Source organism: Perna viridis, chromosome 10 (assembly GCF_037379345.1).
Source record: "Perna viridis isolate PV_CMFRI_1.1 ecotype Kerala chromosome 10, ASM3737934v1, whole genome shotgun sequence".
NCBI classification, from domain to species: Eukaryota; Metazoa; Mollusca; class Bivalvia; order Mytilida; family Mytilidae; genus Perna; species Perna viridis.
This window is the reverse complement of record NC_142454.1, coordinates 22,696,762-22,711,220: the sequence shown is the minus strand read 5'-3', so window position 1 is coordinate 22,711,220 and position 14,459 is coordinate 22,696,762. Positions and strand designations below refer to the sequence as shown.

Here is a 14,459-nt window from a genome sequence, read left to right as displayed (position 1 = left end):
GATCCATTTTCTCTACATAAATCAAATATTTCTGTGTTTCGTTTGGAGCATATGTTCTTAATGAAAAATCTTTGGAATTTTGATTGATATATAAGAAAATGGTTCTGCTGTTTATATATTTTGTACAGTGAAACCTGTCTTATGAACCAAATCCCTTGGATTGTGGAATTTGTTCAGTTTAGAAAGGTGCTCAGTGTTTACAGGTTCGTATTGATATAAATTGCCTTTAGGTGTGTCTGGTTTGGACAGGTTATCATTTTACTTTGGTTTGGTTTAGATATGTTTCATTTTGTATGAAATAGTAATCAAGGAAACCAAGGTTATAGCGGTAATCAAAGAGTAATCAAGGGAACCAAGGTTATAGCAGTAATCAAAGAGTAATCAAGGGAACCAAGGTTGTAGCGGTAATCAAAGAATAATCAAGAGAACTAGGGTTATAGTGGTAATCAAAGAGTAATCAAGGAAACCAAGGGTTATAGTGGTAATCAAAGAATAATCAAGGGAACCAAGGTTATAGCGGTAATCAAAGAGTAATCAAGGGAACCAAGGTTGTAGCGGTAATCAAAGAATAATCAAGAGAACCAGGGTTATAGTGGTAATCAAAGAGTAATCAAGGGAACCAAGGTTATAGCGGTAATCAAAGAATAATCAAGGGAACCAAGGTTATAGCGGTAATCAAAGAGTAATCAAGGGAACCAAGGTTAAAGCGGTAATCAAAGAGTAATCAAGGGAACCAAGGTTATATTGGTAATCAAAGAGTAATCAAGGGAACCAAGGTTATAGCGGCAAGCAAAAGAATGTAATCCAGGGACAAATACCAGACATGGAAAAAAGACATACACAACAAAGAACATAAAGTAACTAAAATCATACATACAAAGTAACAAAAGTAAATGAGCAACTCAGACTCCACTAAAAACTGGGAGCACGGACCAGGTGCACCAGTAGGATGAGCATCCTGTGCTTTTCTAGAAACACCCGCCGAGTTGCTTATAAAAAATCAAGTCCAGGGTAAACAAACGAGGAAAGGAAAACTATGACCCTTTGAATACATCAGTTTTCATGGTGCTGAAAATTTTGGATAATGATATACTTACACAGTGTTTATAATCTTTAATGAACAGATTGAATGAGTGAAGGACTGACAAAAATATTTGTTATGTCCCAAAGTTTGTATTTTGATGTGAGACAAAACTGAAAAAGGAATATAGGGGGGTTTAAATGTTTTAAAAGATTTTTTATACCATGAAAGTTTTGTTTTTGTGTTTTTGTTTTCCATGTACTGTGAAAGTACTATTGTTCATGTGGTACCAATTTTCTGTGGTTTTCCTAGGTAGATTGAACCACGAAATTTGGTTCCCAATGAATGGTAGATTATCCTTAATATGTATGCTGAAAACTTCAAAACCATGAATTCAAGAATCCACACACTTGTGTTCCTCTCTGATCCACAAAAATTGGTATCCATGAATTAAAGTTCTTTCACAGTATACCTCTGAAAAGTATATTATAAATACAGTTTCAGTTGTGAGTATCACTTTTTGTAGTTTTTCTGAATTCCAATGATTTGCAGATTTTTGCATTTGTTGATTTCATTTGAGCATCTAAGCTTTACCTTTTGATGGGATATTGTATTTTAGGTTTGCCTGGACTGCTTAATCAATGAAAACTGGTATCCTAAGAAAACAGTTCTTCTACAGTATTGTAACCCCACCATCATGTTTTGCCAGACTGACAATCAGCCTGACTGAGTTTGAAATGCTTCAAAATTAACAGCTTGACCCATTTAGTATTCTTATATTGATAATGTTAAAAGTCACTAAATACAGAATTCTTTGTTTTTCTTGATTTGAACATTTATTATACTTTTGTCAGGAAATGAGCGCATCAATGAATTTTAGATTACTGTAATATTTTTTTTCTGCTATGTCCATGATGGACAAAGGTCAATGTTTTCAAAAGTCAAAACAGCGCCTCCATACTTATGCAATTGTCTATAAGTTCTGTCACTTCAGTCTAAATGTTTTTTAACCCATTCATAGTCTTGGTCTTACATTCTACATTTATACATAGGACATCACTGACGCTCCGTCCATATTATAAATTTCATGTTGTTTGTACATTTAGTGAATTTTCTTCAGAACCTTTCATGAGACCAATCAGAAATTTAGTACACAGTTTCAGCAAGATGTGTTTTTATGGTATATATGATTATGACCTTGATTACACTCCAACTTTATGTCGACTTGACTTCTGTTTTTGAATTGTAGTATCATATAAAATATCTGTTATCTAAACTTGAGCTTCCTTTACTCAAATTTTGTCCAAGCTGATGGCTTGAAATTTGCATTTTGAGGAAAATGCAAAGAAGATTTGATGAAAAAAAAAATTCAATTTGTATGAAATCCAGGCCTGTATAACCTGTTAGGGAATTCATTAAGAATTTAGGTAGGCAACTTCAGTGCCATTTCAGCATCTTTTGTCACACCCATACATGATTCATGTTTACCTGAATGACAGCTTAATCAGAGTAATGGATTTGGGACATCCAAAGGATTCTTCATCAATTTTGGAATGATGTTCACTTTATGACAGATTTTTTTTAGAGTTGAAAGGGGTAAATTCGTGAACACTAGTTTCAGGCCTACTATTTTGCCAAATTTTCAATTTACTATATGAATTTTTCGATCTGCCTAACTTAAAACTAAAATACTATCTGAATACTAATGAACAGAAAATACAAGCTGTTGTGTCATACTTTAGTCATAAGGAGTGCACAATACTCTGCTTCTACACAGTTTCCATAGAATTTTCACAAGAATGAGAGGATAAAGGGGGTAGTATTTTAATCCAAAAATATAGAGTGCAAGATATGAACAACAAAATCTTTTGTCAGGAGTTGTGATGTTTCAGTGCTATTTTTGTATAAGTATCAAAGAGTTCGACAAATGCGCTCTACATTTTCTACATAAAAATGTCCCATGAAATATGGAATTTTAACACAATTTGGCAAAATTTTCTGATTTTGCTTCGTTTTCATCTACAATTTTAGTGTTATGCATGCATTTACAGCAATGAAACTTTTTTTTTAATAAAGGCATATAAACAACTAGTGAATTATGCAGTTTTCAAATTCATTTGAAACACTTTAGTTTTTGGGGCTGATTTTGATATTTTGTGAACCTACTCCTTTGTCAACTTTTCAGTATGTCTAACTGGTGTGTCAAGATAATTTTTTTTCTATCAGTGAAGGCTAAAGAATTGCTTTTTTCAGTTTATTGTCCTTCTATTTAACATATCGTCATTTTTTCCTTCAAGACATCCTTGTATGTTTGAATAAAAATACAGGTGCTAAAGTCATGACAGGCTTATTACTAAATGCATGTTTTATCTTTATAAAAAACAAATAACAGTTCTTAGTAGAAATCATGCACATAATCACCCTGATTTAATCACTTGAACTCCATGCAGATTTAAAGAAGTATATCTTAAAATTAATCGTCAATGGAATGCACAGGAATAAGTTTATGCTTGAGAAAACTTTATGACATAATGTGTTTTGAAATGTCAGCTGTGTTGAATTTTAGTTAATGGACCACTAGGACAGTCTAATTCTAAAATTACAAACGAACTAGTTCTGATATGTGCTTATCTCATTATGATGTTTTTGTTCAGTCATTTTTCTTCGCTTTTGTTTTTCTTTGTTTTTTTCTTACTTAAATCTCACAACTTTTTGTTGTTATGACTAATAATGTTTATATATATCATGTTTTTATGCAAACCATGATTCTATTGAATGCACTGGTTTGGTTGACTATCCATGATTTCAGTGCATTGGTTTATTTTCGTGTTTAACCATGATGCTATGCACTGGGTTGGTTGTCTATTCGTGATCCCAGTGCACTGGTTTAGTTATGTGTTTATCCATGATACTAGGCACTGGTTTGGTTGTCTATCCGTGATCCCAGTGCATTGGTTATAATCTGTGTTTATGCATTATAATAGGCACTGGTTTGGTTGTCTATCTGTGAACCTAGTGCACTGGTTTAGTTATGTGTTTATACATGATACTAGGCACTGCTTTGGTTGTCTATTTGTAATCCCGGTGCACTGGTTCAGTTTTGTGTTTATCCATGATACTAGGCATTGGGTTGGTTGTCTATCCGGGATCCTAGTGCACTGGTTATATTCTGTGTTTAACCATGATGCTATGCACTGGGTTGGTTGATCCCAGTGCACTGGTTTAGTTTTGTGTTTATCCATGATCCCAGTGCACTGGTTTAGTTATGTGTTTATCCATGATACTAGGCACTGGTTTGGTTGTCTATCTGTGATCCCAGTTCATTGGTTATATTCTGTGTTTATGCATTATACTAGGCGCTGGTTTGGTTGTCTATCTGTGAACCTAGTGCACTGGTTTAGTTATGTGTTTATACATGATACTACGCACTGCTTTGGTTGTCTATTTGTAATCCCAGTGCACTGGTTTAGTTTTGTGTTTATCCATGATACTAGGCACTGGGTTGGTTGTCTATCCAGGATCCTAGTGCACTGGTTATATTCTGTGTTTATCCATGATACTAGGCACTGGTTTGGTTGTCTATACGTGATCCCAGTGCATGGGTTATATTTTGTGTTTATCCATGATACTACGCACTGGTTTGGTTGTCTATTCGTGATCCCAGTGCACTTGTTATATTCTGTGTTTATCCATTATACTAGGCACTAGGTTGGTTGTCTATCTGTGATCCCAGTGCTCTGGTTAAGTCTTGTGTTTAACCATGATGCTAAGCACTGGGTTGGTTGTCTATCCGTGAACATAGTGCACTGGTTTAGTTATGTGTTTATCCATGATACTAGGCACTGGGTTGGTTGTCTATTTGTGATCCTAGTGCACTGGTTTAGTTATGTGTTTATCCATGTACTAGGCACTGGGTTGGTTGTCTATCCGTGATCCCAGTGCACTGGTTATATTCTGTGTTTATCCATGATACTACACTCTGGTTTGGTTGTCTATCTGTGATCCCAGTGCACTGGTTATGTTCTGTGTTTATCCATTATACTATTCATTGACTTGTTCAACAGGTTATTTGTGATCCCAGTGCTCTGGTTAAGTTTTGTGTTTAACCATGATGCTAGGCACTGGGTTGGTTGTCTATCCATGATCTCCTTGCACTGGTTTAGTTTTGTGTTTATCCATGATACTAGGCACCTGCTTTTTTGACTGTCTATTTGTGATCCCAGTGCACTAGCTTGTCTGTGTTTTTAATCATGGTACAATGCACTAGCTTGGTTGTGTGTTTAATCATGATACAATGCACTAACTTGTTGTGTGTTTAATCATGATACAATGCACTAGCTTGTTGTGTGTTTAATTATGATATAATGCACTAGCTTGGTTGTGTGTTTAATTATGATACAATGCACTAGCTTGGTTGTGTGTTTAATCATGATACAATGCACTAGCTTGTTGTGTGTTTAATTATGATACAATGCACTAGCTTGTTGTGTGTTTAATCATGATACAATGCACTAGCTTGGTTGTGTATTTCTTGAAGTGAATTCATGTTGTAACCAGGACTTGGATGGGGGGTAGCATAATTCAATGGCTCTGATCATTACTTTGGTCATGGCATTGTGGGAATTTCAGTGTTATCGTTTGATTGTCGATCAGAGATGCAGTATTTGTACAACTCATGGTATATTGTTTTTATGAAAATAGTTGGGGATTGTCATTGAAAGAATAATAACAAAATATACTGGGTTACATGTATATACACCGTCAACTTTATTCATTGACACTTCATTGAGGACTTATGAATTTTATAAAGTGGACCATTGATTTGAAACTTGAAAAAGTCCAGGACCTTCCATTCTATAAAGTTAATTTGGACCCCTGGCTTTAACTTGTAATATCTAAATGACTAAAGTTTTAATGCAATTGTTGATATTTTTCATGTATTTGTGTTCCAGAGGCCAATCCAGGAGGGGGATTCCATGGGTTTGAAGTACCCTCTTCTCCCATTGTGTTGGCAGTGGGAGAGTGAACATGAGCAATTGACAGCCCACCTCTTTTTTATACTTATTGGATTGGAACACCACTTAGATCATCTCATATTCCTACTAGTCTTACATTTGGATAAGATTTTTTACTATCTTATCTTACTAGTGGAAGTCTTGATTTTGCTTTACTACAGTCTACCTTTTAATATGGTCTTTAATTAGCATGCCTTTAGGTCTGGCGATTTTCTGAAAACCATTTCTTCATTGTCATGCACTGGATTGTGTAGTAGAGTAATTTCCACATAAATAAGCGGTATATTTGGTACTGATTTTTATTGAAATATGTAATACAAGTCCTAGACCTATGACCGCAGATACCACAAATATGTGTTTGATCTTCCGAGCGGAAAGGGTTCTATTGTCTTTTGATTGTAAAGTACTCAGAAAAACATAAGGAAGTGCAGGTTTTATAACGACTTATTGTATGAAACCGCATGTTGCATGTATAGCCATAAATATAGGTAGATATTTATATGTCCTGAACGATTTTGAAAAAGGGTCAGTGAGGGGAGATGGACTTTCTAATAATAGGGTATATAATTGAACTTCGTGAAAATGCAATTTTGTAAACAGTCATAACCGAATTTTTCTAGTTATAGTAAATTTACATTCAAATGCCATCTAATAGAAATCTTTAAAGCATAATTGAAAATACCCTTCTTTTTTCTCCCAAAAACCTTGCTTCTGAATGAATTCTAGATACCATTAACCAAATATTATGAATTGTACAAGTATCAATGGTTGGTATCAACAATTGTCTGCTAATTGTTTAGTCTGTCTTCCTTTGAAAGCCACAAGCTTAAAAATAAACATGACTATAGTCTGGCCAAATTTTGTACTTAAAGACTCTGAGAAAATTAAGGCATTTGGAAAACCTTTACATGGTAAGTTATTGTCACTTGTCAGCTTCTGTTTATAGGATATTAAATTGGTAAACATAATTCTTATATTGCATAAAATAGTCTTTTGCACTATGTTGATACAATACGGAGATTTTGACACATCGTAAACAACCTTTTAAAATTATAAAGAAAGTGTAATCAAGCAAAAAATCGGGAAAAAGACATTTGAATGTATTATTGTATATTTTGAAGTTTATCTGCAATCAAGTGGCATTTTATTTTGCAATTAAAGTGCATTGCAGGGGCGTAGCTGCCTATATGCAAATACGCAGTTGCGTACTTTCGGAAAGAGTAACAAAAATAAAAACACACATTTTAAAAATGAAATAAAGGTTATTTATCACATATGCATACCAAGAACGTAGTATATAGGCTCTGAAAAACTGGCTCCAAAATCGTTAAAATTCGGGAGTTTCCCTCAGGGCTTTGCCTTGCCGGACTCACTGGGGGCCTTGAGCGACCCCCCCCCCCCCAAGACCCCTCGCCGTAATTTTGCGTACAACTAAAACAGGCCTAGCTACACCCCTGCATTGGATATTTGGTACACTGTTTACCTTCTAGCTTGCTTTTTGGGTAGTTTGTCTTGTAAACAAGAATTAATGGCATAATGAATTTACAGAGTGGAATCTTGGAGTGATATTAGCAAGTTAAATGCAGTTTTAACTATATCTATAATTGAAAGAAATTTTGTTTCAAAATGAACCTGCAGATTTATCATATAACATTCAGTTGTATCTAAAGGTTAAGTAGTAAAAACATTAGAGAAGAAGAGGTATATTACCTTTCTTCATTTTTTTGTAAATCGTCATCAGATTAGAACTAACAACTAATTGAAAAATAAATGCCACATCAAGTTTGGATAATTTTGCTATTTCTGTTTAAAAACTTTATGGATAAAGAGTTGTATTTACCTCCCAGAAGTACAGAAGTACTGATTGAGTCTGCTCATAATCAAATTAAATGGATCTATTAAACAAGAAGAACTCAATGGCTCCACTCTTTCATTCCATTCCTATACTCTACTGTGTTATAAACAATATACCTGAGTTTACTTGGTAGGATTAGGGTTAGTATGACAGATGATAAATGTCAACAAGTATACCATTACTATTATGGCCATTAGTCCAGTGTCATATATATATACCTTGAACCTAATTGATTTGGCCCTTTATACAGAGTTATATGCTAGAGGACCGGTAGGCATTCTTTGGGCTTAAAACTCTGATCCTTAAATTTCTCAATGTGTTATTGGCACATAATGGCAGTTACAGTTCAGACTATAAATCTGATCTTTTCACATGGGTTTCCCAATCATTTGTTTTGAAGCAAAGTAACATTGAACACAGAAAAGGGGGAGGGCAAGTATATCATGCTTATGTGCAGGTGCATTTTATATGCAATTGAAAAAGGAACAGATATGGTGCAACAAATGCAAGTCCTTTTTCCATGGGAACAATTAAGGTAAAATACCTGTATATGTGCATTTATGCAGCTATTTGTATTAATGTGGTATGATAAAATTATATCTTCAGACACCAGCTATGTGAGATTAGTACAAGTTTACTAATTTGAATGGTTTTTTTAGTGGGAGGGAGTTCAAATTTAGTCCATTTGAACTTTTCTGTAAGACCAGATGTATTACAGTTTTATAAATCAATGCTAAAAATAAACTGAATCAGGAGAGTTTCTTCTGTTTCTGGTAGCAAGGATTTTTTATATAAAAATATAACTCCTTGCTGGTAGTTACAAAAAAACATATTTTTATCTGAGAAAGAAAATTTAAGTCAGTATTATGTTGCATTAGATATCTGATAGTACTGCTATATGTATGCTGTTTGGTTTTATGTATTTGTGAATCATTTTTTACTGCTTCCTTCTTCTTTCAAAAAGATATGCTATGCTAAATATAACCAGCCCCCAAATGCATTCCATAAAAAAATAAGAATTTGATCTATAACTGTTAGTAAGATTCAATCTGAAATGTCCTGTTTGAAAACACCAGTACACTTCTTTTTCTATGGCAAGAACTTTTTTAAATTTTCAAATCATTTGTTCATCAATTTGGATTTAGACTTCAAACTGATGTCAATGAAGTTATGGTTAAGGGGAGTGTCTGTCATAACCGTGTAATCCCACTCTTCCAGATCCTCAGTTGATGCAACTTTGTTCATTCATCTTTTTTACTATTGATTAGCCTACTTCTTCTTACTGTGACCAATCGTTGCTACGTATTGTTATTAGTCACGCCTCTACCATCATGACTGGCAGGCTTTGTCGACAGTGTGTACAAATAACACTTCAGGCATGGAAATGAAGAAGTTGGTACATTAATAGTAGGTGCATCAAATACTTGTGTTGATTTTCAGGCAAATAGACGGATTTATAAATGTTGACTGGCGTAAGTAAATTGAAGATATTTGCGTAAGTTATTTCTACAATAGCAGCGCATTTGTTTTGTGTATTGGGTTGCGACAACTTGAACGATATGTATTGCATACTGTGTGAAAAACAGCTTCATTTCGTCAACTGTGCCGAAAATTTACTGAGATATTCACTGGATTATTTGGCTTTGTTTTGGATCTTATCCAACCATGAGGTATGCGGCCAGGGGATAAAATATGCCGTTAATTTTACATGTCAACGATTATGGATAATCGGGTCATGAGATTTCAATACACAATCAGATCAATAAATTCTTGTGCTCTTTGTTTTGTAATCCACGTCTGTAGATCAAAGTGATCCGACAATATTATTGTCTGATATTTAAAAATAGGTTTTGGGGCCTTGTAATCATTTTATTAAAGTATTAAAACAGCTGACTTTAACACCTTTTACTCAATTGATTTATACATTCTGTGCAGTGCACATGTGAAACATTTTTTTTATTTGTGCTGGACTCTTTGCATTAGAGAATGCCTCCAAATTATTCCAGTGTTGAGATAGGTAAGGGTTTATGCATATTCCTTATCATGATCAACGGTTACTCATTTTTCTCATTGTAGTACATATTTTGCTGAATTACATGAACATGTATAAATATATGAAAAAAATGTGGCTTTGTGTATAAAAAAAATGCCCATTTTGCTTGGATCATACATTTTAGTATATGTACATGTGTTATGATAAAGTTGAAAACCAGGATCTTATAGATTAACCATCACCCAAAAACTATGCTTATAAAGATTTTCACTTATGATAACATACATGTACATTTGTACCTGCTAAAATTTACTGAATTGTCAGACACCTGCTGTTTGTTCATTCATATATTAGTACATGTAGATGTTTCAAACTGTTGATAAAAAGCTTGATGGAATGGGTTGATATTATCAAGTAAAAACAATGTCATAATGTTGGTTTTTAATGGTGAAATTACAAGAGCTGTAGGTAATTGAATGTCAAACATTTCAACCTCAGGCATCCATACATGTAGAATTTACACTGGTAAAGCAAGAATAAATGTATATACTAATTGTTAAGTATGCATTTTTCTGCAAGTTTTTCCCTTTCATCTTCTAGAAGGTGAAATAAGAATGTCTGACAACTGTTTTATAATAACCAGTGTGAGTCCACTTCATAGCAAGTGGGTGCACAGTTGTGTGATTGACTTACTGTCTGTCATAATCCATAACAGCTGCGTCAGTTTAGTTGAATCCATGGGAAATTCTTCACCAATTTCCTGAGTTTCAGACTGAGTTTCTGTTTTGCAGTGTGATTAGAAAATATAGGAGGTATATGTAAATATCCTTATGCATAAAAATGTGATAGTTTTTTCTAAATTTTATCATTTTGTACATTGTACATTTAGGTGACTTTGTTGTTACTTTCTGCCAGGCTACTCTGTTAAGTAAATTGGTTGTGCCTGTTCCTTTTGGTTGATTATTTTAAAATATAACTGGATTTCATGAAAGGGGCCCCCTTTTCAGAATTCCTCGATCTATCACTATTTCATTTCATTACTGTGGTCGGTAAACAACATTATTTTCATCCTATCTTGTTTTAGGTGATGTAACATTGCCAGTTATACCAGCTGTCAAAATGGCACAGTGTCTGTTAAAAAGGAAGAAATTTTTTTGTCGAGAATGGACCTTCAGCAAAATAAACCACTGCTTGGAGAACAGACCCACATCAAAAACATGTGGAGCTTTAATAATGGGTGGGCCAGGATGTGGCAAGACAGCTGTTTGTGCTGAACTGACATGGCCTACTGTTCAGCAAGGAAAACAATGTCTTCTCCACCAAAGGCTTATAGCCTGGCATTTTTGTCAGGCTCATGATATTGAGAGTTTGTCAATTACAAACTTTATTTCAAATCTTGTCAAACAACTATCAGAATGTAAACAGATAACTGGATATAAGGAGATTATCACTGACCCTGAAATTCAAAGACTCCTGAACCCTATTGAAATTGAAAGAAACCCAGACTTGGTCTTCCAACAAGCTGTTCTGGAACCCTTGCAAATGCTTGAGAAACCAGAAAGAACACTGTTTATGATTGTTGACTCAATAGATGAGTGTTATTTGCAGTGTTTGGGTGAGAAAAATGGAACAAGTCGAACAATTGCTGAACTTTTAGCTAATCATCACCAGAATTTCCCATCATGGCTCCTCCTTATCTGCTCAGCAAGAAAGCAAAGCAAGTCTGTAACAAGAATGTTTACTGGGTTTCGAAAAATAAGTTTGGACGATTTACGCAAATCACATGTTGTGCGTGATGTTCAGCAGTATATTCTTTGTAGACTTGATCAGGAGGAAAGATTAAGACAACATTTGAGCAGGGATACAGCTGAAATGTTGAACCAGTTGCACATAAAGAGTAATGGCTGTTTTCTATATCTTGAAAGAGTGCTTGATGGAGTTGCAGAAAATTTCATCATGCTGCGTGAGATTCGAGAAATTCCTGGAACTCTGAATGGATTATATCTTTGGTTGTGCCAACGAATCTTTGGACGTAAGCAATTTACGAAAATTCAGCCAATTATTAATGTTATTCTTGCTTCTAATAAGCCTTTAACTGCTGAAACATTATTTCAGTGTGTGCACACAAGAAATACAAACTTAACACAGCAAGACTTTGATCAACAAATGAAATGTTTAAACAAAATTCTCATTGAAGGGGTGAATGAAGCAAAGATTTTGTTTCACCATAGTTTCGCAGAGTGGTTGTTGGATGTTAAACACTGTACTCAAAAATACCTTTGCAATGCCTCAGAAGGTCATGCTATGTTAGCATTGAAGGCCACCATTAATGCCGAAAAATTGAAACCTTTGGAAGTACAGGAAATGGTTATACATATGTTGCGTGGTAATTTTAACGATTCGTTACAATACAATAACTTGGTGCAATGGCTGTTAATTTCCGGTGCAGACATTGAATCAAGTTTGTCAGTTGGAATACCTAAAGAACAAAAGGTAACAAAGCTTCTGTTGGATGCAGGTGCTAAGCTTCCATCTGATCCTGATGAAGCAGAAACTGCTAGCATGCATGCAAGTATGATTGAGGAAAATGAAAGTAGTTCTTTACCTCCACTGGATATTTCAGTGATGACTGTTGATAGTAATGGAAGAACAATACTCCATAATTCTGCTTATGATGGAAATATTGAATTAGTAACATCGGCTATTGCTAATGGTGCTGATTTAGAAACTCTTGACAAAAAGGGCCAGACTGCTTTGATCTTGGCCTCTCGACAAGGTCATGCAGAGGTTGTTGCTATACTTTTGGCTTCAAAGGTGCGCGTTGATCAAAAAGATGATGAGGGCTGGACAGCACTTCGGTCAGCGGCATGGGCAGGCCATAGCACTGTGGTGTCCTTTCTTTTAGGAGCAGGAGCCGAAGTGGATCATACAGACAGTGATAAGCGAACAGCCCTCAGAGCTGCTGCTTGGGGTGGTCATGAGGAGATTGTAATTCAGTTGTTGGAACATCAGGCTGAAGTTAACAAAGCGGACAGTGATGGCAGGACTGCTTTAATAGCAGCGGCTTATATGGGGCATTCTGATATTGTCCAGGATTTGCTGGATTATAATGCTAATATAAATCATGAAGACTGTGATGGTCGAACTGCTCTTTCAGTAGCAGCACTTTGTATCAGAACAAGTGAAGGTCATGAAAAAGTTGTTGGATTATTATTAGAGAATGGTGCCGAAGTGAACCACCAAGACAAAGATGGCATGACTCCGCTTCTAGTTGCTGCATGTGAAGGTCATCAAGAAGTTTGCGAACTTTTGCTTGAATGGGATGCAGACATTGACCATTCTGATAATAATGGTCGAACACCATTGCTTGCAGCTGCTTCAATGGGACATTCAAAAATTGTCAATCAGTTGTTGATTTGGGGTTGTGCTGTTGACACTATTGATTCAGAAGGCAGAACAGTCCTGAGTATTGCTTCTGCCCAAGGCAATGTAGAGGTCGTTCAACAACTTCTGGACCGTGGACTGGATGAAATGCATCGAGACAATGCTGGGTGGTCTCCTCTTCATATGGCTGCATATGAAGGTCATTTAGAGGTAAATAAGAGAAATCTATTATACATTGTACATTATTTATTTACATGTGTTAATAATAGAAATGATCACAAATAGGGCATAGAATACTGGTACATTTATATGTACATATACATGTACATGTGCATTGTTTTTTTTGTGAACATGTACATATACAAGTATCTACATGTACCAATTAATATACATGTACATGTACAGTGAATTTAAAAATATGCATTATTTATCACAAAAATTTGAACTATGAATGTTCTGTACAATGTAGGTTGTAAAGTAAGGCAATGCACTGCAGTAGTTTTTCATTATACAAAACAGTAAATGAGTTTTCATATGTAGGATTGTATCTCAGAAATTATTGATAAAAAATGAAGATGATATCTTTCTCACAGGTATACAGCCCATCCTTCATTATGTATAATTATACCCCTTCAGATCTTAAGAGTAAAATATGCTGCAAAGCTATCAAGAATTAACTTGAAAGAGAATGCTATTTTTTATCCTTGATCCATTTGATAATCCTATTTTTACCCTTGATAAGACTTGTAAGAACACAAAGGGGTTTCTTGATTTTCTGTTCCTTGAAAATGTATTATGGTAGTACAAAAAGGGGGGATGGTTAATGGTTTTTGAATTTGATGTACATATTTTTTTTTAGCAATATAGACATTTACAAGGTATAACATATACATACATATGTATACATGTACATGTTCATCAAATTGTTTGGCACAATGTTTCAAAAGTACAATGTATATGCATATGTAAATTTTATGATAAATTCAATTTAAAATTGATTATGGTTAGAAAAGGTTAGTAATATTATAAATTTACATGAAGATATAGTATAGACATGAAAGTGACAAGTAGCTGACTTTGATAGCCAAGGAATGCTGTCACTATTAGAGCTTTCAACCTGATAGGTACTTAATCAAAATTTGTCAACATGTTTAAATTGAGACTATTGAACATTCCTATGTTGTGTCCTAG

The 14,459-nt window shown here is 34.7% G+C and overlaps 1 protein-coding gene and 1 long non-coding RNA gene across 6 annotated transcripts in view; one reads left to right on the top strand and one right to left on the bottom strand.

Moving 5' to 3' along the window:
* Window positions 1-1,144: 1,144 nt before the first annotated feature.
* LOC148604997 (uncharacterized) overlaps window positions 1,145-14,459 on the bottom strand; it is a 17,715-nt gene continuing 4,400 nt past the window's right edge. Inside the window, exon 3 of the long non-coding RNA XR_015916016.1 lies at window positions 1,145-1,495. This is a non-coding gene — a long non-coding RNA (uncharacterized LOC148604997). The remainder of the gene's footprint in view (window positions 1,496-14,459) is intronic.
* LOC148604996 (uncharacterized) overlaps window positions 6,871-14,459 on the top strand; it is a 23,223-nt gene continuing 15,634 nt past the window's right edge. Inside the window, exons 1-2 of one of the 5 annotated variants that reach the window (XM_088549611.1) lie at window positions 6,871-6,947; window positions 10,969-13,478. In XM_088549611.1, coding sequence (XP_088405737.1) covers window positions 6,875-6,947; window positions 10,969-13,478 — 2,583 coding nt within the window. In that variant the 5' untranslated portion in view covers window positions 6,871-6,874. Of the gene's footprint in view, window positions 6,948-9,208; window positions 9,562-9,788; window positions 9,909-10,968; window positions 13,479-14,459 lie in introns of those variants that run through there. The other 4 variants (XM_088549613.1, XM_088549614.1, XM_088549615.1 and 1 more) reach the window with 4 other exon arrangements.